At 39.3% G+C, this 25,243-nt stretch overlaps 1 protein-coding gene across 2 annotated transcripts in view; it reads right to left on the bottom strand.

Moving 5' to 3' along the window:
• Positions 1–1,832: 1,832 nt before the first annotated feature.
• LOC124711710 (PAN2-PAN3 deadenylation complex subunit pan3-like) overlaps positions 1,833–25,243 on the bottom strand; it is a 36,004-nt gene continuing 12,593 nt past the window's right edge. The window contains exon 3 of one of the 2 annotated variants that reach the window (XM_047241922.1): positions 1,833–3,849. In XM_047241922.1, coding sequence (XP_047097878.1) covers positions 3,546–3,849 — 304 coding nt within the window. In that variant the 3' untranslated portion in view covers positions 1,833–3,545. The remainder of the gene's footprint in view (positions 3,850–25,243) is intronic. The other variant, XM_047241921.1, reaches the window with a different exon arrangement.

Genomic DNA, 25,243 nt, shown 5'->3' on the forward strand with positions numbered 1-25,243 from the left:
TACATCCACCATCTCCCCTCAGAAAAGGAAGGAAAGGGGGAAAAAAGCTTATGGGATGTCATCACCAACATAGGTGTTGTGAAAGTTGTTTTTAAAATGTCAAACTCAAAAGTATGGACTGTTACTTGCTACTTCACCACACTATTTTAGAAAATAATTTGTAAACCAGGCACTGCAACACGCCATGTGTGTTAACAATACACAAACATCCTAAAGATACTGAAAACTTTTAAAAGTTTTGTGACATTTTGAGTAATCACTTCATTGGGAGAGAGCTGGTAGAAGGGGATGTTAATTGTCAGTGTGGAGGCTGAGCAGTGCTGGCCCAAGCAAGCAGTGGCACTGGATTCAGTATTTCCCTATCTGATCTATGCAGACATGTTTGAGGTGGTCGGAGAAGACAACACTCACTATGATGAATGAAACATAATATGGATACTGCATTTTCATGTGAACTATTTTACAAACATGGCAAAATGAAATCAAAAACATGATAAAAATTGCAGCTTTGAGACGAGCTCAATACAACCTACATTGATGAAAACCCAAAATACCAAACATGAAACACCATGAGTGCATGCCATTAAATACTTTCTGTGACAGTATTGATTAATAATAATTAAGCCACTGGAGAAATCATATCGCATTAAGTATCAAACAAGAGCTGACATCATCAGCAAATACAACAACAGGTTACATTTCAAATGCCAACGGTTTCATAAGAGACAGATATGCAAATCTGCCACAGCCATAAATTGTGAAGAGTTACACACAGTAGGAAGCCAGCATGCATGAATTGCCTAGTTTCTCACCTAATCATCCCAGACAATGATTACCTACCATTAACTATAACATTTACCTTAAGTGATTATTTATGCAGACCATCAATAACAGTTATATTAAAATGCTAAGGAAGTGAGAATAATAAAAAGTAAGGATATGTATCTAGAGGACAGAAGGAGGCTCTTTACTATATGGGCTTTGTAAATGTAACTCTTTCTTACTGTAGCATCAGATGTAAGCATTTTTATGAATTTTGCTAATAACTTGTGTAATACTGCACTGTTTTCATAATGAGAGGTCACAAAATGACTGTGATAATGATGAGATTATTTTAATACTATGTATGTGCATGTGCAAATAATATTAAGTTTTGAATGGTGGTAATTGTTTCAATTCAGTGGCGGGTGACATCACAGATATATTTAATGGCATGCACACACGGTGTTTCGTGTTTGGTATTTTGGGTTTTCATCACTGGAGGTTGTATTGACGGTGGCAGTTGAGAGATTGTGTAGAGAAGTGGCTCCACTAGGTAAAAACTTTTCATTTTGTTTGGATGCCAATAGTTGCATTTAGAATAATTTTGCAGAACTCTGGTTAACTTTTCACTGGACTTAGTATATTTGACTTTGGTTTCAGTGATGGAGTTTGAGAGTCGACATGAACTTCTGAATTTATTTTTGGGACTTGAGGAGGCTGAGAACTTTATCTATGTAGCTGCACTCAATACTGAGACTTTGGTGTGACGGACTTGTTTGCATGTTTTCGCAGTGATTATTTAGGGCAGTTTCATGTCACAATTAAGAGAGAGAAAGTGTGCTTTCAGACTTTGAGAGAGTGCTTTTGAATTTTGTGATTAATGGATTGGGAAACAAACTTTGCACCCACAAGTTCCAATTCTGTTGCTCTGTCTAACTTCATTAACAATTATTATTTTTGTTTTCATTTTTGTAAGGTCACCACTCACAAATGTATGAATAATTTGTAATAAGCATTTACTGAATTTAAACAGCAATTATTATGTTTTGACAACAATATAAATCCAGAGAGACTTATCCATGTAATTTATTTATTCATGAATTTTTTGGTAAACGCCCTACTAAATTTTAATGGTCTAAGGGTAGGTTCTTAAGTAAACGCATGTGTTTCAGAGTGCTGGTGCACAACCGAACTCTACAACACTGAAGCAATCCAAGCTAATAGTCTGCAGTTCCTGCACCAAATGTGCCGTCTAATGTTTTTTAAAAACCGGCCACTCACGTGCCACAACACTACTGGTCTTTTTCAGTTGTCAAAAAAAAAGTGTCTCAAAAATATTTGAATTCCTGAGGTACAATACACTACACAATTATTTTGAAAAGCAAGATCATTTCTCCGGTAGTCAGTCTGTTTGGACACAAAAAAAGTACTTCCTCTGCTGCCTTTCAACTGCTGACTAAGCAGTGCCTGTATTTGAAAATAAGAATCCATGGAGTTGCATGGTTTAAGAGAAACTCTAAATTGTGTTACCTTTGACAAATGGTTGCAAAACTTGAATTTTGTGGTAAAAATACCTCACCCTTAGCTACAACTGATTCATTACTAAGTAATAGGAGGCAGTTCTTCTCGGTTAAAAACACACTGCTGTGAAGGAAGCTGTGAAAGGCATTCTTAGACCATTTTTTGACATAGATGCACTAAATGATTTGTTCAGTTATGTAGCATCTCAATTATCTGCTACGGGGATTATAAGACTCTATTTAATGCACACCATGACCCTACAGAGATGCACTTCGAAATGTAAAAATTTACTGTGCTAAAAAACTAGCCCACATCAAATAAAATTCTCTGTAATCCTCTTTTAAATACACCTTCTGCTAGAAGTAAACAAAGACAAAAAAGTAAATTGATACAGCTTTTAAGAATAAATATTGACACACAACTAAACTGAAAGTAAATTACTAACTAAACCAGCAGGGAAATAAAACTGCATAGTGTTCTTCCACTTCCATATCTTTTTGTGGCCTGCTGCTATGGAGACATTGTTGCTGCAACCCTGGATATTTTCCAAGAAAAACTTATTTTCTTCTCTTGGTCATTAATTTCTAAATGCATATTAAAAGAAACAGCAGAGCTAATATCTACCAACACAAAACCACACACAAAGTAAAAATTGACAAAACAAAAATGTAGACTGGCAAAGTGATAAACAGCTACTCCCTTCCTCCCCCGAAATCAACTTCCATCTTCTGTTCAGTCCATACATTTAACAACTTCAAAGTTAAAGCGTACAACTCATTACTCATATTGAGCATACACAGAATGCTCCTGACTAATGTACTTTCAGTCTCTGAAGAGTTGCAAAGCGTTCTAAGAAGATATGGATACCACATAGGGTAGCCAAGAAGATGGCTTATTAACTGAATGAATATCATCAGAATCATTTAATTGTTTTGAATGATTCAGAATGTAATTCTGAGACAGCAAAACTGGACACATGATGCACCTTAAATTTTATACATGTAGTAACTAATTCCAAAAGTTATATTACTAAAATTTAATGTCCGATGACCATATATTTTAATTTTATGACACATCCTATAAATTAAACAAGTAATCTAACATAAAACCACAAACTGAAGATTTGCTGAGAGTATTGTTCTTCAAAAGTGAACCAACATGGCTTGCACCTGACAATACCATATTTACTCTAGTCACAATCATCTAATTGCTTAATTCTGCTTACTTGAATGCCCAAAAAATTACAAATGTCACTGACATTGCTACGTCTGTTGTTGTTGTTGTAGCTGTTGCTGCTGCTGCTGCTGCTGCTGCTGCTGCTGTTGCTGTTGCTGTGGCTGCTGCTGGTTTTGTTGCTGATCTGTCAGGGAGGGATTGGTAGAAGTTCTTGTTTGTTTCTCCATTTCTGCTATCTGTCGGTGCCTGCGCATATTTGATAGTATACCATCCAGACTCGTAGTTTTCTTTTTGGCACTACCAATTGGTTGTGCACCACGAGTTGGTAGTGGGCCTGGGTTAACCGTCGGCATTTCATCACTGAAGTCAAAGTCAGATTTCTCTTCAGGCCTGTAAAACACAGTAATTCACACTCAAAAGACTGCTTGTAATTATTGTGTCATTAAAAAGTAGTGGCTAAAGAGAAACCTACAATTTCAATCCACAAATTTGACAGTGCTATTTATAGAAGTATGTCAGATTGTTTGCTTTTAATAATATATTCAAGGTTCAAATTTTTACTACACTGTAAAATAACGCGTAGTATATGGCATTTGCATTTATCTGTGGATTGTGTAACAGCAGTGGGAAAGTATTTATAGAAAGGAATATAACTGAAATGGCTGCTAAATATTATATTTGGACAATTTTTTTAATGTCAATTTTCAATTGTAAAATTATAAAAAATTTCAAAACTTTCTATAAATTTTTTTAAGATTTTCAATTTTTTTCTGTATATTGTCTCTGTTCTGTTTAACATTAAAAATTATTTACAAAGTGATGACCATTTCCTGTAGTTTAACTCCCATCTTAAGTTCACATGTAGTTGCAGTTGCAGTGTACAAAATCTGTAGCGTCCATAACACTCTCATTTTAAATTTCCAGGTAAAATGTGTTAGGTACAGCCGGGTTATCTATGATACCAACTGAAACACAAAACCTGTACAGTGTCATAATTTTTATTAATAAACTGAAGCATCCATGTAATTATTTACGACACAGTCAGTAACTGCAAGTAGAAATTTGCCATGTACACTGTACTTGAAGTCAATCGTAAAACATAAAATATGCATACATCATCACATTGGATAACTTGTCCAAACAGTAAAAATAGATGTATGCCAGGTGACACATGACCCCCGAGCTACAGTAAAAGACACACACACACACACACACACACACACACACACACACACACACACACACACACACAGAGAGAGAGAGAGAGAGAGAGAGAGAGAGAGAGAGAGAGAGAGTCCTGGTTGAACAAACAATGCCAGTGCTGCTTTTCAGCAGTTCAATGGGCTATGGTGGGGGGGGTGGGGGGGGGATGGCGGGGGGGGTGGCATGTGGGGTGGGTAAAGAGGGAGAGAGGCAGGAGGCAGAAGAAGGATTGTGGTCAGGTTGCTAGTGCCTTGGAGGGAGGGAGGCAGGCAGCTGTTTGCCAGCAAGGAATGTGGGAGAGAGGGGTGACAGATATATGGCCTAGGCACGTGATGCACAGCTGTAGGAGTCAGTAGGGAGCGGCACACACCGATGGTGATGTGGGGACGTGAATTGGGAGGGGGTGACAGGACAGAGGAAGGTGAAACTGTTGGGCGGAGGGTGTGGGGACAGTAGGTTACTGGAGATAGAGGAGGCCACGACAATTGTGGAGATAGAGGCCAGGACAATTGCAGGAGTGAAGGATGGGAAGTAAGGATAACTCCCATCTGTGTAGTTTAAAAAAGCTTGTGGTGGAGGGAAGTATTCACATGACATGCGTTGTGGAGCAGCCATTGAAACTGAGTTTGTTGTGCTCAGCTGCATGTTGTGCTGGGAGGTGGGTGAGTGGATTGGGCATCTCTTTCACCTTGGTCAACCACTGGAATATGATCCCAGTGGCAAAGGGATAGGAGTGGGAGTGGGACAGATCAGTTCTGAACCATCTCCTTCATCAGGGCTTTGATATCTCTCATCATGCCCTGAAATGAGAGACATCCTACCCAAGATCCTTTGCAATCCCCCCCCACACACTAGTGTTCTGTCACCCACGCAACATCATAGTCCATCCCTATGCCACTCACTACCAGTCATAACCCATTGCCACACTGACCATATCCCTGTAGACATGCCAGATCCACCCTCCCAGCACTTCCTATTCCAATCCAGTCACAGACTTATCATACCCCATCACAGGCCGGGCCACCTGTGAAAGCTGCTGTGTCATACACCAACTCTGTTGAAAACACCGCACAGTTTTTTTTCTTTCTTGTGTTGGTATGACTACCAACCAGATGTCCACCGGGATGAACCACCACTGCCAAACTGTTGCCAAGAACAAAAATTGACCACTTGGAAGCACAACATGCAGCTAAGCACACTATGCTCAATATCAACAGCTGCTTCATAACCAAAGCCATCTGGATCTTTCCCTAAACCACCAGCTTCTGTAAACTATGTAGATGGGATTTATCCTTACAACACATCCTTCACTCCCATAATCATCCTGGCCTCGATCTCCAGTAACTCACTACCCCTCACCCTCCACTCAACAGTTTCACCTTCCCCAATCTTGTTACCCACTCCCAATTCACATTCCCATATCACCTTCAGCATGTGTCGCTCCCCACTGGCTGTGACAACCTCAACTTACATGCCTAACCCGCATACCTGCCATCCCTCCGACCTGCAGTCCTAGCCAGCAAACCAACTGCTCCCTCCGAGCGACTCACCACTCAGCCCCAAACTCTCCCCTCTGCCTCTCTCCTTCTATCCACCTCACCCGCCACAACAAATCTACCAGCCAAAATGCAGCACTGGCAATGTCTACCCAGCCAGCACCATGTTGGGGCATAGGTGCACATGCAAGTGTGTGTGTGTGTGTGTGTGTGTGTGTGTGTGTGTGTGTGTGTGTGTGTGTGTTTGCTCTCATTCAAAAATGGATTATTCCAAAAGTTAGCAAGTTTTCTTTCTTTTTGTGTGTGCCTATATACGACTCAACATTTCTACTTGTCTTTGAGTGGTCTCATTTAACCCAAAAGTATTTAAATTCTACAAGAACTTTTCTACAACTTTAAACATGGTGGTCATAATTATGACTCTCGCTCCAGCCTAATAAATTTGCTTATTTTACTGTCTGTTCTTGGAATTCCCAATGTGTTTTCCTCCATCGCTCTCAGACCAGTCCTTAGTCTTTGAATGGTTTCTGCATTAAAAGTTCATGTCTCATTGCTGTATGTCAAATGAGATAATACACAATAAATGTAAACTTTCCTTTCTAGGCATATTGAAAGTTTAATTCTGAAAACCCTGTTTAGTTTAACAACAGCACTCCAGACAATTTTTACTCTTTGGCTAATTTCTTTTGCTGTCCATCCCATTGTATTCAATTGTACTCATACAAAAACTACCAATTGGCAATACGACTTCATTGTTAAGTTGCAATATTTTCCTTTTTCACAGTAATCATTATTAAATGATGCTGAACCACTTAAAATACATTTATTTTAGCATACCTTTTACCACATTCACAATCTAATGAGTTTTTACATGGTAGGGCCTCAAATTGTCTACTTTAGAGTGTCAGTTTTTATAACGAAGCACATTTTAAGAAGCAAACGACTGATCAACATTATCGTCAAGAATAAATTTTTGTGCAACATAAAGTGTCAGCTTTGAGTATTACAGTAATCCTTTAACTATATTTTAATTCTGAACCATGTGAATGCCTCCCATGCACCCTCCCCCACTCTCCTGGAATACCTACGCACACTGCCTGAAATTTTTGTCCCAGTGGGAATTTGACACTTAGTATTGTCATATGTGAATCCACTGCCTTGAACACTGCACCATCTAGCTATATCTGACAATAATTAAATTATTATCAATGGACTGAACATTTTCTCTTACTAAAACACAGCACAGATAATTGAAACTACTTCAAACACAATTATCATGAACTGTAGTGTGCCCTCTATCACCCCCTCCATAGTCAAAATAAGCTAATAAAAATTTCTTTCATCAGGATTCAAACTTGCTACCTAAAAAATCGAGCATTACAATGTTATGCTAAAGAATCAACTTCGTCAGCAAGTGTATTATTCATTGCTCAGGGCTCCTTACCAAACTGGGGTAGTAGAAGAGGTGAAGAAATTTTCAAGAACTACATAATCCATCACAGAGTCGTCTGCATAAGAATCACATACATGATTAACAATATGCAGTGGGAGAGGGTAACAAAAGATGCGTAGATCATAAGATTTTTCTCTGAGTCTTTTTAACAAGATACATTCATAGTTAATGTAAGAAATGGCTCAAAATGAGAACTGTGAATTCGTTGGAACTTTAAAGTGACAACATTTAATACTATGGAATAATGCATCAAGAGGGAAGAAAGAAAGAAAGAAAGAAACATAAATATAAATGTATTTACGTTATATTTATTAAAAAACAAAATAATAAACATTAATAAAAATGAAGAAAGAATGGTGTGGTGTTGAATATCAATCCAGAAGATTGATGCGTATCCCTACGCCTTCTTTACTAGCAAATGATGCTCACGAATGAAAGAACAATAAATCAAATTAGTGTACAGGAGATTACACAACTATTGTGTGGATTTATTTGCTTATGTGCATGTGAAGAACCAGGGCACAGGACAATATGTGCCTTCAAGATGGGGTGGCAATCGCAGTAATTTTGAAAGAGGAAGTACCTGCACGGACACGATGTAGAGGCTCTGTGAATTGCTGGCTGCCAAAAAGCATGTCATCCCCAGAATAAGTGAAGGAAAACATGACAATGGCTGTATTAACATTGAAACAAATGAATTGATCTATAATTCTGAACTTTTATGTAGTGTTTCTGTATTAGATGTGATCACTAAACTCTTTTGTTATCTGATAGACACTGTAAATGTTTTTGATATACATATATTACCAAAGAAATTAAAAATTGTAACATTTCCTTCTCACACAAAGCATGCAAGTGGGGGCAGGGGGCTGAGGGGAGGGAGGGAGAGGGGGGGGGAGAGAGAAACAGAGAGAGAGAGAGAGAGAGAGAGAGAGAGAGAGAGAGAGAGAGAGAGAGAGAGAGAGAGAGAGAGTGTCCTAGGTTGCTGCACATAAGACAATGGTCAACTAAAGAAAAAGAAAGGCAGAATAGTATTTAATCTCCAGTAATTCAAATAAATCCAAAAAGGAGCACTGCAATGGCAAATCCTGCATTATGAAAGGAACATTAATACACTGAAAATAAACTGTGACTTACAGACCAGTATTTGTCGTTATAAGGTTCCTGCTCCTTATGCTGGGAATCCAAGGACCATATGGGTTCCAGGGGTTTTTCTTTTCAATTTTGGTGGCAAAGTGTTTGATATCGTCATTCGTAGCATCATGGGGGACAACAGAAACAAAGTATCCATTATTATTTTAGTCTCTCGACCTTGGATTAGGAAAAATGCCATGAAAACTGTAGTGCTTTCTTTGCAATCTCGTACGCAAAGATCATGACAGACAGTATTGTATTCCAGTCTCTCTGTTCAGCATCAACCTATGCAAAGAGCACAATGAGCAAAGTCTTATTAAAATGTTCTGTGATGCCACTTGTCTGGAAGTGTTAGGCAGACGTCATCCTTTGAGCAGTGTTGCATTGTGTAATTATTCCAGATACCAGTCTTGGCAAACACTTTTCTGCAACCGGCATTAATTACAAGTGGTGACTCCTGCTTCAAAATTATGCATTCTACAAGAAACTTGGCATTTTCGATAGCTTCGGCACTTGATACAACCTTTCTAACAGTGTAGTGGGTAAAGTAATTAGTGCAGACCATTAATCACTTATTCCTATTCATCGGCTTCGGAAATCTTCCAAGAGGTCAACTACAATTTGGTTAAATGGAGCAGCTACAAGTGGAATTGGTAGCAGATGTCCTGCAGGTAACTCCGGCATGTGTTTCCACTGTTGTCATTCTCTACGTTGGATTATGTATCTGACAGATAGATAGAGGCCTGACAAATGATACTTCCAGAATGAGATTAATCTGCCAGGAAGTTTCAAATGATACTTGTTTCGGATGTTATCAAAGGTCTTTGCAAATAAATGTATCCTGATATCGGAACATCATGAAAAAAACCTCAGTATATCTTCATGTTATAACGTAACAGACCCAGACTCACTTATAGTATAGATACATCTCATTATTAATCATCACAGAACAACATATTTAGTCTTTTATTGTACAGTCTTATATCTCCATTTGTGATTGTGAATTTCACAGTTATTAATCTTTAGCTAACAGTATTTGGAATAATTATACGTCCTGTAAATGACAAGTTAGTTGTGCTACTTCATTTGCAAAATTACAATAATTTGGAATTTCATATACACACATTCCACATTTTTAAAACAATTTCTAATGTGGAAAGGTGATGGTTAACTTTTATAATATAGATTTCTAAAATTAATGAATAGGAAGTTCTACAAACAGCACTAAGTAGCGTCGAGTCTAATAATTTTTAATACGTGTGAAAAGCTAGTTGGAAGTACAGTCTTCTGGCTGCTGGCCAGCTGCCACATCAATTAAGTCTGAATTGTTCACTTAAGACTGCCAACGAAACCGGACACCCACTCAGAATTCTGAGGCCTGCCATGTGCACAATTTGGCAACAAGGTAGAATTCGGACGTGGCTAGAGGAAGTGTTGTCCCCTTAAGCTATTACCACAATGTATGTGATAGTGGTCTAGTGGTAAACATTGCATAATGTAGACAAAGTTCCGAGTTTGAGTCCATATACTTCCTTATTTTTTAAGCTGCATTTTGGCTGTCTTCTAAAGTTATGAGTCTGATGGAGCCTCAAAGATAATTCACTTCACTTTCAAACCCATCAGTAACAGCAAAAACTTCCAGCTCTTAGCTACAGCAAGATCAGAACAGTACACACTCAAGAGTTTCCTCATCCTACTGCAGCCACCAGACATCAAGTGCCGTCTGACCACATGACCGTGGCATGGTGCTGTAAATTTATTTATCAACTGTCAGTTTCTTGTTTGAAGTTCTAGTACTTATCTTGCAGCTATGTACTGGATTTTGCATGTTTGAAATTTATGAAAGTTGTGTAAGTGTTGTAAAATAGTCACATGTGGAATTTGTCACATTTGTGACATGTTGTTCACTTTGAGTTTAATAGAGAGATGAAGGCTGAGTTTACATCCCATGAGTGAAACTTCATAGGGATCTCGTGATTATATGTGCAGCCATACTGTGGTATTCCACGGGCACCATGGTTACTCTGCAAAGTGGCATTACTAGCAAAGATTATGTGACCAATCTCGCTGATCAGGTCCATCCCATAGTACAATGTTTGTTTTCTAGCAGTGATGCTGAGTTCCAAGACAACAGGGCACTTGTTCACATGGCTCGCATCATCCAGGACTCGTTTTGTAAGTACGAGGATGAAGTGTCGCATCTTCCCTGGCAACCACCATCACCAGATCACATTATTATTGAGCCTCTGCTGTCTACTTTTGAGAGAAAGGTGTGTGATAAGCATCCACATCCATCATCATTATCTGAACTTGCCACTATTTTGCTAGGAGTATGGTAAAAGATTCCCTTGACAATTTTTACACCCTATTAGGCACAGTAACACGTTGTGTTTTACACATTTCCATATTTTTGACCTCCCAGTGTACGTTCTAAAAACTAGTATAAATGCTCTTTGTACTCTTCTATTTGAATTGAATATTAGTCTCTCTTTACAAGACATGATATTTTATGCTGAATTCACTGCCAATGACAGTGCAACACAAATGATTGGTTACCACCATGCAGTGTTCACTGGTTTGTGGAAAACTATACATAAATGAACTGGATGATGTATTAACTGTTTTCCTTACACTGTAATTACCACTAAACCCTCTCACGCAGAACATTAGCATCAAATTGCAAAAAGGAACAATTTCACTTTCAAAAATAGCCAAGTAGCAAGGAAACATACATGGTCCTTTTGGAATCAGAAGTTCAAGACGACAGTACCTCACCCCATGTTCACTCTGGTAGAATGGAAGGTGTGAATATTTCACATGTTCTCATCTTTATTTCTTTGATGTACATATTTCTATATATAACTGTAACACACTTCTCCCACAGAAAAGGGGCTAGGAAAAGCACTGTAATGGTACGGTATATGTGGACTTGATTCGGAAAGGAAAAGTATTTTCCAGTTTTCAGTGATAGTTGATAGTAAGAAAAGATGGTCACAAATCAGTTGTACATTACAAATAACAAGTGGTACCTATAGCACAAAATTCATCAAAATACAGCAGAAGTATTAAATAATTGGAAAAGAGGAGTTAAAGACTAATTTATATCAGTGAGAAGTGCATTTTACATCATATTCTGAAAATGTTCAATTTGCATTTTGAAGTTATAACAAATTCTGGCATTGCCAGAATTTGTGTCAAAATTACTCCATTTGACAAGGCACCATCCTCAACTACAACTGTATAATGATGCTACATTGCAAATATAATCTGTTGAGCTACATATCAGTCACTTTGTTATACATCAATGAAAATACTCAAACAATGTAGCAAATTTACATTAAATAAAGATTTACTTAAAGCATTTTTGCCTTCAAGAGAAAAGTCCACAATACTTCCAGCAATTTCATTTAACAGCATTAAGTGAATCAGCCATATAAATATACGAAACGGATTTCATGAACCCTGTTTTAGCAGACAAATCATGTAACATCTCTACAAATAACTAGCACTAATTAACTCGGAATTGTTCTTCTAGTACTGTAATGTTACTGACTGAAAATAGTTTCGATTTTAAGAAACTGTATTAGATTTTCTGAAGTGTTGGTTGAGACAACTGACTGTTGGTGACCATTCTCCAAGATGAGTATGTAACACAGAATGAAGTCAGTACTCAAACTAGCCAGCAAAACTAATATTTCTTTCGAGTCCTCAGCCTAGAAATCAGCACAAGCATCAAAGTTATTTTCTAACAAATCCATCTGTGTGTATATCTTTATTCAGATAAAGTTAGTAATACAGTTGATCAAAGTGCTGCGTAAGGTATCAAGGACTGGCTGTACGTGACAAATGCTTGTAACACAATGTCAACTGAATACATCTGCTTATTCATTATAAAGAAATCTACACAGACTTACAAAAACAAGAGAGTGGTATAGTATTCTACATTAGCTTCTGAATGGTAACTTTCCTTACAATGTTGTTCTGTTAATTTAAAACAGGAACAAGAGGGGTATACCTATCACAGTTAACATTTGGAATGAAGAAAAGTAATTTTGCTGATTAACTGATAATTATGGTGCTGGACTGATGTGAATATTCTGACAGGTCAACTATTTGGTAACTTTTTGTGGTGTGAGGATTTAATTTTCTGGTTGAATGAGAGTAGTGTTCACAGTTGAGCAGAAAAGTGGGGCAATGATATGGTACAGCTTCCATCGCCTTAATTTTGATTTGAATAGTTATGTGATGGTGACAATTCTTTAAATAATATAACGATTAGTAAATCTATGCTACTGCACATCTTGAGTTTTGCTGTTTTACAAATGTGACAGAAGCAAAAGTCTTTCAAATTTGACCAGTTTCAGACAGTTATGACTTGAGTAATGTTTTGTAGTGTAATGTCCACTTTATTTTTTAAAATTCTGGTCCACACATTTCGTACTATAGTCAATTTTAGTGCTAATTACTGTGATGTTATGAGAACTGTGTAATCTATCTATTTATGAAGTAAAGACTACCATTTTAGTGTGAACCTTTTTTTACTTATATTTAAGTTAGAAGTTAAAGTAAGTATATTAAAGAAGGGTATTTTGTTTTAATTTTTTCATGTACTGTGGCAGAGGGAGAACTACCTCCAAGGGAACGCATAGCAGTGCATTTCCTTACTAACTGCCACTTGGACCAGTTTGGTGAGAAAATGTGTAAAAGCTCACTAAAAGTATGAAAGTGCTTGTGAAAAATACTAAACATTGAGCATTTCTGTCTAAAAAATGAGCTGCAATGCACAGCATAATTTAACTTTTTGTAACACATGAGGATTTATTTTTTTAAGCAAGACAGGACTTGTACAACGTGATATGTACGAGGGTTATTCCGGTCCGGTTATAAAAAAAAATCAAAACTAAAATGTTTTTTTCAAAGCAATTGTTTTATTTACATTCCTTACATCTTTATCTATTTTTCTACATAACTTCCATACTTATTTAAACATTTGTCACATCGTTCAACAAGCTTTTGAATGCCCCATGTTATAGAAATCGGCCGCCTGTGACGATAAACCAGTCCTTAACTGCTTCTTTCACTTCATCATCTGTGTCGAAGCGCTTGCCGCCGAGAAACTCCTTTAAGTAACGGAACAGGTGGAAATCACTTGGCGCCAGGTCCGGACTGTAAGGAGGATGGTCCATCTGTTCCCATCCAAATTTCTTGATCAGAGCTTGCGTTTCATTTGCAGTGTGGGGTCTGGCATTGTCATGCAAAGAACAAGATTCCAGACGACAAAAGACCACGTCGCTTATTCTGGATTGCACGTCGAAGTTTAGTCAGGGTAGCGTAGTAGGCGGCTTTATTAATCGTTGTTCCTCTCTCCATAAAGTCGACTAACAATACTCCACGTCTATCCCAGAACACAGTCGCCGTAACCTTACGTGTTGAGATTGTCTGCTTTGCCTTGACCTTGACTGGCGATGACGTGTGACGCCATTGCAATTGACTGACGTTTAGACTCTGGAGTGATGTGAGAAACCCATGACTCATCCCCTGTGACAACATTGTCTAAAAGACTGTCACCTTCCTTATGATATCGCTCCAAAAAATAAAGAGCAAAAGCCATTCTTTTCATTCGTTGGGGCTCAGTAAGCAGCCTGGGAACCCAACGGGCACACAATTGTGAAACTTCAAATGTTCAGACACAATTCTGTACAAAGTTGTTCTACTCACATTCGGAAAATGCATGTCTACGTCTGTAATAGTGAATCGGCGATCTTCACGAATTTTTTTGTCAACCGCATTGACCAAATCGTCTGAAATCACTGATGGTCGGCCACACCGTGGTTCATCGTGCACATTATCCCGTCCTTCATTAAAAGCTCGCACCCACTTGCGCACTTTACTGTCGCTCATTATGTTAGGACCGTACACTTCAGTAATCTGCCGATGGATTTCCGCCGCTGAATTGTTTCTTGCAGACAAAAACCGTATCACTGCCCTTACTTCACAATCGGCGGGCTGATCAATTGTCTTAAATAGAGGTGGCAAAAAATAACGTAACTGATAGAAATAACCGGTTACTGAGAAGTAACGGTTACTGCGATAACCGTTCCTCTGATTCTGGCAGTTATTTCTATAACTGTTTAGTGTCAACATTGCCTCGCGCCATCTGTTGACCGAAGATCGTACTGCGCATTTGGAAGGCGTTCTATAGACCATGGGAATAACTGTGAGACTGCGCGCCATCTGTTGATAAGAACTGTGTACTATTTCGTGGGCCTTCGTTACTTTTAGCATAAACAATTAAATAAAGTTAATGTCCGAGCCGTGGCTGATAGGAGCTGCAGTACAGGCATTAACAAGTACGGTCGTTCCCTTAAGCCACCGCCTTACGTGTTAATTTAGCTTGAATGGGGTGGTACAAGGAAAGTTACTAAGGAATTCGAGCGACTATGGAAATAACTGTCAGAGCCGGTATTCTCCTCTGGCAGTTATCGTTATTGGCTCGTAGTTCTAGTTCTCTGGTGGTTATCGGGCTACCACCACAGATAACCTGGAAGCTGGTAACGGAATAACTGTGTGTCTAGACGTTCCTGACTCGGTGACTCCAGTTAAAGGTCGTAGTTCCAGGTGATATTTCCAGAGAGGATAGTAACTGGAGCGAACAAATATTTTCGTACTGCTACGGAAATAGCCGCTGGCCATCGCGAATGACAAATAACATGTCAGAAAGTATAACATAATACAGTGGAATATAATAATTATCATCCTCATCATTTGTCAGGAGATTGTCAAAATACGTGAATATATCACAGTAACTGCTAATATTTACAGAATTGGTACACTGACAGAATAAAAACACAGTTACGTACTTTTAATAAATTTATCGTACACAGAATACCCGATCTTGACTGTTGCAACCAAGTGCTGTCAAAACAGAAATATAGCAGAATTTTTACCTAAGCTGGTCTATCAGTCTCACTTACGATATTCATCTACAGAGTAGAAGGAGGGGTCACTGGAAGCGTCTGATTCCACCCGTCTGCTTCGACGTAAAGGTGTTGTGGTGTGTGAATGTCATTACGGCACGGTGTTTGGATATGGTGTGTGTGTGTGTGTGTGTGTGTGTGTGTGTGTGTGTGTGTGTGTGTGTGTGTGTGTGTGTGTGTGTGTGTGGGGGGGGGGGGGGGGGGCTGTCGATCTAGGTTGCAGTGCCGGAATTTGCTGGTGGTAATTAATCTTTTTTTTTTTTTTTTCTAGCTGTGATGTTTTGTGTATTTATGAAGTAGTGAATGTGATTTAATTTATGTAGGGATTATTGATTTGTGGACTTTTGGGATTGTGGTTTTATTTTTCGCAGTTGTAGGTGTTGGTTTTTTGGCATCAGTAGCTGTGGTGGACCTATATAGGTCACCGGATAATGACCGATTCCCATTTTCATAATTGTGTGTGTTGATGTTTTAGTATTGTCATCTGAGGTTGACCTATGTAGGTCAAGGGAAATGTCTGATTCCAATTTTCGTACTTTTAGTTGGTGTTTTGGGTATGGTCACCTATAGTTGACCTATATTGTTCAAGGGAAGTGTCCGATTCCTGCAGATTTTTGTTGGTGTAGCAGAATGCTGTAGTTTTTTTCTTTTTGTTCTTCATTTTGTGTTTTGGGATCATGGTGTGTTTTTTTTTTTTTTTTACTAGCTTGTCCTCACCCTAAACACCCCCAACTTCCCCGCCAGTTGTCCTATTGGTTTGATTGTATTTTTGGTGGGAAATGTTATTGTATTATTTATATGTATCTTTGTGTTTGTTGCCATGTGTATGTAGTGACGTCATAGACATACTTAAAATAGACATTTCCGGCATATTGATGATGGGTGGAATCAGACACTTATGTATCAAATAGTCATTCAAACACACTGTAAACCGTGCCTTATCTGAAACAAAGTTTTTAATGGTTGCTGACTTGCTGGCAGCTTATTGAAAATGCATGTTCCTGAATATTGGACCCCTTTTGGACCAAGGTAAGTAATTTTAGGTCTTTATGTAGATTGCTGTTCCCATTTCTAGTACTGATATTATGTATTAAGCTATTGGTTGGAAATACTTGTAACAAATTTCATTAAGGAATAAATATACTAGGAAGCAGTGGTTAGAATACAAAGTTCCTTGAACAGGTTCCTACATGATGTTCTTGAATTGATACCACAAACGATTTTTATTACACGCTTTTACATGCGAAAAACTTTTGCTACGTTTGATGAGTTACCACAGAATATGTTCCCTTATGAAATAATAGAATGAAAAAATGTGGTATGCCCTTGCCAACTTAATTTATTATCGAGTTGTAGTCCCAGAAATGTAACACTGTCAACCTTTTCGATCTGCATGTCTTCATATGTTATAAACATGCTGTCGCTGGAGAAATCGAGCAGTTTGCAAATCTGACATAAAACTTGGATTAGCGTACTCACACTTTCCCCAATAGGACTAGCTTTTACAGCACAGGAGTAAACGAATCTGTCACATTACGTATATTTTTTGTTGTATTACAAGGCTGTACACTTTATTCTATTATGTGAGCAGCACAAGAAATTAAGCTTCGAATTTAACCTACAGTACTCAGTTTACATATTACTTCATACTTAAAAACGCACGTTGTTAAGATTTTACTTAAACAGTGCTTTGGCGAAGTTCCGCGTACTTTCTGTCGCAGCTGCGAAGATAATATTTCTAATAGCGACCGATAACCTACAAACATAAAATCTGAAACACTAATAATCGTTCTAACATCAACTAAAATGTACCCGGAGTTAATAAGCTGAGGTTATGACACGATTCATACGACACTCCTGCTATTTCACACTACTCGCAGTTATACTGATAACTAAACTGATGGATTCCAACTATGTCGTTATTTAACTGTCGGAATTATCGGTATTCGCTAGCGAAAAATAACTTGGCAGTTATTAATAACCGTTAACGATAACGGTTATCAAAGAATAACTGGAACTGTGATAACGGTTACTCCAGAATAACCGTTTGGCCCACCTCTAGTCTTAAACATTGTAAAGTGACACTGTGAACTACACTCAGCAACAGTAACAAAGCGAATGGCGGCGTTTGACGCGCAAGGCTTGCCGGGAGTCGGCGCGCATGCGTGTTTTGTCATTGGCGCCAAATTTCAATAGTTACGGCGAATCGGACCTTACTTTTGGAATAACCCTCGTATATTAAAATGTAATCTTTGTTTACCCAAAAAGGACATCACTTAGGATGAAGATGCCTAATTTCTATTAAAAGTATAACTTCTGCATATTTTGTGCCATTGTACAATACACTGTATGTAAATATTTTGTATCGGGATTTTCATATGGCCAAGTCATATAAATACAAACTTGAAAAAGTTATGTACTGCAGTTCTGATAAGATTTCTTATGTAATATTTTTTTGTGTGTAGATTTTTAACCCACTGTCTGGGGTCACTTGTGGTCACTGAACTGCCCAGTTAGCTACTTGCAATATCTATCTGGTCAATAGGATGAGAGGGTGATGTGACAAAGCAAGCTGGGATATTTTTACTTCCCCTCATGTTTTGCCATCTGCCTCCTTAAAATTAATTTTTTCATGTCTGACGAATTACATTAACAAACTTGAGTATAATCTGCATTTTCATTAAAGAGAAAGGTTGGTCCTCAGTTTTAAAGAATATAGCACCAGATCTAATTTGGTGCTTAGTTTTATGTGTGTAATTGTTTTTCTAATTTATTTGAACTATTCCTAGTTAGTACTTTCATTATAGAGTGAAATCTGTAATTGTTCCATAACTTAAATTCTATTGTTAACTTATAAACAAATACAAATTCTGTACTAATTATAAACATTTGGAGGAACAACTAATAGTATTCTTAAAGGATCTATTTGGCTCTATTCGAGAACATGTTAGCAAAGCCAGTCCTTAATTATTTCCAAAGTAATTACCAGTTTTGTCAAAAGTATTGATCGAGAACATGTTGGCAAAGCCAGTCCTTAATTAATTCCAAAGTAATTACCAGTTTTGTCAAAAGTATTGATTGAATAACTATATATGTTAATTTTATCGTTTAAACAAATAATTCGGACTAATTCTCATGGTAGAAGAAACTGTTAAAAAGAGCCACTTTTTCAATACGAGCAGTTAATTGAATGAGTTAAGTTTCAATTGTAATTTCTGTAAATTAAACATCAAATAATGTGTAGTTTCAGCGCCTATTGTTGTGATGATATGAGGTGTGTCCACAAAGAAAGTTCCATTTGGTTATATAAAACAAATGTGTACAGATACAGAAAAAAATATTTATTGTACAAAAATCTACAACTGTTAGATTACTTTTCTACATCGCTTCCAAAATTTTGTAAGCACTCATCATACCATGGCACAAGTTTTTGTATGCCTTCTTCATAGTAGGTTGCCGCCTGTGTATTCAAGCATGTGGTAACATGTTCTTTCAGTTTGTCATCATCATTGAAGTGTTGACAACCAAGGACAGATTTTAGGTGTAAGAAGAGATGAAAGTCGCTAGGAGAGAGGTCCAGGCTGTACGGAGGATGATCAAACGCGTCCCAGTGAAATTCCCATAAGAGTTGTTTGGTCACATCCATTGGGCACTTGACCAAGTCCTTCACTGAACAGTCTGACCCATCTTCTAACCACTGAATCACTCATAGCATTTTGTCTGTAAACCTCGCAGATTTGCCAATGAATTTCCTTTGGTTTAACTTTCTTTGCATTTAAAAAACGAATCACATCCAGTGGCATTTTCAATTATGGCTGACATTATAAAGAATCACTACAAAGCACATGTCAACATCAGCGATCTGAAAATAGTGTCATATCTTCTTCTTGAGTCATAGTAACTGCCGTGCATGCTCAGAACTGCAATCGCAGAACTGACACGGATAGAAAGAGAAACAGAACTTACTTTGTGGACAACACTCATATTTAAGGGCCCGATTTTTGGTCCCAAGGCAGTCAGTCCATGGCCGAGTTTCAGACGAGGTGTGAAATAAGTGTAATAGGGCATGTGTTAAAACAGTGACAGTGTCTGTTCAATACATACTCTATTATGTGGCAAGAACTGTGTAGCTGGGTTTTTACTGCTCGTAGATGTTCAACAGTACACTATTGTAGCAGTATGTTGATGTTTGCCTTCAACCTATTAATGAGACTTATTGAAAGTTAAACAATAGTGCACTGGATATATAACTGTGTATTATTGGGGGGTTGTGAACAGTGAAAGTAAAGCACTGTGGAACGAAAATGTGCACCTGTTGGTTACATCATTTAAAGTAGTCAGGGTTGAACTTCAACCCCCTATTTTTCAGCCAGTGTAGTAATGCAGTACATTGACATGAAGGACAATCAACGAAGAAGTAAATCAAGTGAACATCACACACTGCAAAGCACATTTCATTTCACACACATACCACACAGGAAAAAACTCAAAGCAAAAAACTTTTCTTAATGCATATTGGACTGTTAACTGAATGACATTTCCTTTTAACATACTTGCTATAGCCGTCAAAGTCACAGGTATCATAATTCAAAGCATGTTATGAGCTATCCATGTGGAATTTGCTTAATGTTAATAGCTGCTTCCCATTGCTAGAAACTGCAATGGGATAGTAAGCCCATAGATACAGATCAAATATGCCTCAAATTATTCAAGGGAATACAAAGGTTTGTAAAACTAAAATGAATTGTAAATTAAGTAATAATTGTGAAGTCTGGAAGGGAGGACATGAGGTACTGGCAGAATTGAAGCTGTGAGAATGGGTTGTGAGTTGTGCTTGGGTAGCTCAGTCGGTAGAGCACTTGCCCGCGAAAGGCATCATACGGCATCTAGAGCAGTAATCAATTTCATACATTCAAGTGTGTGTGTGTGTGTGTGTGTGTGTGTGTGTGTGTGTGTGTGTGTGTGTGTGTACTCTAGCTCATTCAATTGATCAGTCTGAAAGCTAGCATGTTTCCCTACTTTTTTTGTTAGTGCCTATAAATGAATCAATGCTTCTGTTTTTTCTTTTTTTTTGTGGTCTCCTTTAATCCTAAAGTATTTTCAAACACAAAAACATTTATATAGGTCTAAGAATTATACGGCCAATGGCCTTGCCGCAGTGGTAACACCGGGGCACTCAGCCCTTGTGAGGCAAAATGAGGAGCTACTCAATTGAGAAGTAGCAGCTCCGGTCTCAGAAACTAACATATGGCCGGGAGAGCGGTGTGCTGACCACACGCATATCCGCATCCAGTGACGCCAATGGGCTGAGGGTTGACACGGCGGCTGGTCTGTACTGTTGGGTCTTTACGACCTTCTCGGGAGGAGTACAGCTTTGTCAAAGAAGGTGTATATCATAAATAAAATTTCAAGATGCTAAATGTTTAATGGTGATTAACTTATTTAGACATTAATTAAGATTTAGTTTTTATATAGAACTTCATTTTTCTGTGTGTGTCTGCTACATTGCAATGTGTAGTGAGTTCACCATTCAACTGCTCCTGTTGTTGCTGTTAGCACATCATCCCTAGTCCCTTGGAATTTCCTGTGTGGACACTCCATTACTATGTACTGTACTGTTTGTTTGGAGCACCAGTCACTTTGAGGATTTTCAACCTTTTTCCACTTAAAAGACTGTTGTTGTTGTAGTCTAGCCAGCTGCTTCATCTCCCAGTACATACTGCAGCCTACATCCTTCTGAATCTGCTCAGTGTATTCATCGCTTGGTCTCCCTCTACGATGTTTACCCTCCATGCTGCCCTCCAATACTAAATTGGTGATCCCTTGATGCCTCAGAATATGTCCTACCAACCGATCCCTTCTTCTAGTCAAGTTGTGCCACAAACTCCTCTTCTCCCCAATTCTATTCAATACCCCCTCATTAGTTATGTGATCGACCCATCTAATCTTCAGCATTCTTCTGTAGCACCACATTTAAGGTCTCGTTTCCTAATCTAATTCCCCCAGCATCACTCAATTTAATTCGACTACATGCCATTATCCCCGTTTTGCTTTTGTTGATGTTCATCTTGTACCCTCCTTTCAAGACACTGTCCATTTCGTTCAACTGCTCTTCCAAGTCCTTTGCTGTCTCTGACAGAATTACAATGTCATCTGAGAACCTAAAAGTTTTTATTTCTTCTCCATGGATTTTAATACCTACTCTGAATTTTTCTTTTGTTTCCTTTACTGCTTGCTCAATATACAGATTGAATAACATTGGGGACAGGCTACAACCCTGTCTCACTCCCTTACCAACCACTGCTTCCTTTTCGTGCCCCTCGACTCATATAACTGCCATCTGGTTTCTGTACGTAAATAGCCTTTCGATGCCTGTATTTTACCCCTGCCACCTTCAGAATTAGAAAGAGAGTATTCCAGTCAACATTGTCAAAAGCTTTTTCTAAGTCTACAAATGCTAGAAACGTAGGTTTGCCTTTTCTTAATCCAGCTTCTAAGATAAGTCGTAGGGTCAGTATTGCCTCACATGTTCCAATATTTCTACGAAATCCAAACTGATCTTCCCTGAGGTCGGCTTCTACCACTTTTTCCATTCGTCTGTAAGGAATTCGAGTTAGTATTAAAAGACTATAACTTGCATTCTGACATGTGGTGTCCTGACTCAGGCAACCCCCTGATTTCCAAGGCAAATGCATTCCTGGGAGTGATTTGGTTAGATCTGTGTAGACCATGTAGCTGTGGTTCTGAAAGGATGCCCATTCTGATCCCCACAGTTGTTCCAAGTCATTGGTGGGTGGAATGTAGTTCCCCAGAGAGGTTATATATATTTAAACCTACTGTAGGATAAGAGGCTCACAATATTATTTACTGGCAGATCTTTGGAGAGTGAGATATGGCTGATGTTGTGCCACTCTCAAATCATTTGTTGTTGTCATCTAGGTGAGGAAGGGCAATATTTGAGACACAACGGGTAGCTACGGAATGGAAGAGATGTGGATTTGAGTGTTCCAGATTATTAGACTCACTTATCATTAAGATGTACACATATCTTTTTAACATGGGTGTTTCTACTCCATACAGGTGTGCAATAATCAGCAACAGAAGAGATCAGTACTTGTGTCACTATGCATAATCTGTGTGTGCTCCCCAAATTGTTCCAGCAAATTTTCTGATCAAGCTACATCTGGTTTTCTATTTTCGTTCTGATGTTTCAAGGTGCTTTTTAAAGGTGATGGAGTAAGTTAGGTATACTCCAAGGTATTTTGGGAACTGACTGTGTTTTACATTTCTACCACAAAAGAATATGTTTAATTTTGTCCTTAATGTGGGGTTGCTCACATGAAAACAGCATACTTCAATTGTATGAGGGTTCAGGCATAACATCCACTCTTTCTGATAATTATGGTATTTAGATCCTTAATGAGTATTCACTCAACTTGCTCGTAATAATTTAGTGTGGCTATCACCATGTCATCAGCATAACAGAATTCTTTGCAGTTTGCATCTGTGACATTACTGGGATATAGATTGCAAAGGAGTGGGGCTAATACTGATCCCTGTGATAATCTGTTTTTGATGGTGAAGGATATTGATGCCTTTGACTGTTAATTTAAAGTAGCAGTTTTTCAGCATATTCTCCAGAAAACACGTCATAAGTTTGGTATTTTTCTTTATGGATCCAAATTACATGTTGTTACGGACCACAAACCACTTGTTTCCTTGTTTCATCCATCCATGTCGCTTCCCGACAAGGCTGCACACCGCCTCCAGCGTTGGCTCTTTACTTGTCTCGTTTCAATTATGAGATTTATTTCCGGCCGACGGCTCAACATGCGAATGCTGATGCACTGTCTCGTCTTCCCATGGGTCCTGATCTGGCATTCGATAGGGACGAACTTTTGTGTTTCCACCTGGATGTTGCCGAGCAGCGGGTTGTGGACAGGTTCCCCATCACCGGAAACCGGCTGGCGGTTGCTACGAGTTCTGATCCTACCCTCTCCCGGGTTTTAGGCTATAGTCAGAAGGGTTGGCCAGATTGTTCGTCCGCTAAGACTTCTGATCCGCTGTGGAACTACTGCGCTTTGTGCTACCGCCTCACAGCTAGGGATAGTGTTATCCTCCTTTCCACCGATAATGCTTCGCCTCGTGTTGTGGTACCTGCGTCTTTGCGTGCTTCAGTCTTGCACCTCCTTCACCAAAGGCACTGGGGTGTCTCTCGCACAAAATCTCTGGCGTGCCGTCGTGTACTGGCCCGGCATCAACTCTGAAATCGCGCACATGGTCGCTGCCTGCGGCCCTTCTGTGTCACAGGCCGCCACCCCGAAGTCATCTTTGTCACCATGGCCTTCGGCTGAGAAGCCCTAGGAGCGTATTCATGCTGACTTTGTGGGACCTTTTTTAGGTACTTATTAGCCACTCGTAATTGACGCCTACTCTAACTTTCCTTTCATTGTCTGTTGCACGTCGCCTACCACTGCGGCAACCACAAGTGCTCTCGCTCGCATTTTCTCTTTGGAAGGACTTCCCTCTACTCTTGTTACTGATAATGGTCCGCAATTTGCCTCTTACGAATTTGCGGATTTTTGTGCTTGTCACGGTGTCATGCATGTCACGGCCCCTCCATTCCATCCACAATCAAACAGTGAGGCTGAATGACTGGTCTGCACATTTAAGGCTCAGATGAGGAAACTCCTGACTTCTTCTGCTGCTGATGATGCGCTTCTCCAATTTCTGGCTTCTTACCATTTCACCCCCATGAGCGACCACAGCCTGGCTGAGCTCTTACATGGCCGACAGCCCCACACGCTACTTCATCCTCTGCGGCCTTCCACCTCACAGCCGTGGGTGCCTTCGCTTGGCCGGTTCACCGCCAGCAACCTTGTAGGGGTACGGGGATATGGCAGGCGGCCAAAATGGAGTCCTGGCCGCATCTTACGACACCGTGGCCGGCACCTGTATGAAATCCAGACGGACATGGGTGTTGCAGTGCGTGATTAGGACCAGATTCAGCCTCGTGTGCCGGCAACGCCTGTTCCGAATGCCGCTACACCACCTTCAGCTCTACCTGACGCTCGGGATCTTGGCATCTCTCATTACTCACAACGCAGCCCTCTCACCATCATATCGGTGCCAGCACAAGAACAGACACCACCAGGAGACGTGCCCATGCAGGAACCGGATGACCATCATCTGTCGGAGCAACTCTACTCGCCTCCTTCTCCTACGGACACCGACACATCGTCCATGTCTCCTGTTATAATAACCAGACTTGCCGCAATGGGCAGATTGGTGCATGGGGCCCCAGCAGATTCGACCCCTACGTCTCCTGTCATCTCGACCCGTTATCATCGGGGACACTTCCGTCCGTACGGGAAGCCGCCTCCTCAAGCCTTTACGGCCAGTCAAACAACACCTATGGATGTTAGCAATCTACGGGCCACCTCCATCACGACCAGTGCAAAAAAAAATTCAAAGGGGGGAAAAGTGTTGTGACTCGCTGATCTTTCAAAGCGACGTTGCGC

The sequence above is a fragment of the Schistocerca piceifrons genome, chromosome 8 (assembly GCF_021461385.2).
Source record: "Schistocerca piceifrons isolate TAMUIC-IGC-003096 chromosome 8, iqSchPice1.1, whole genome shotgun sequence".
In the NCBI taxonomy this organism is placed as follows: Eukaryota; Metazoa; Arthropoda; class Insecta; order Orthoptera; family Acrididae; genus Schistocerca; species Schistocerca piceifrons.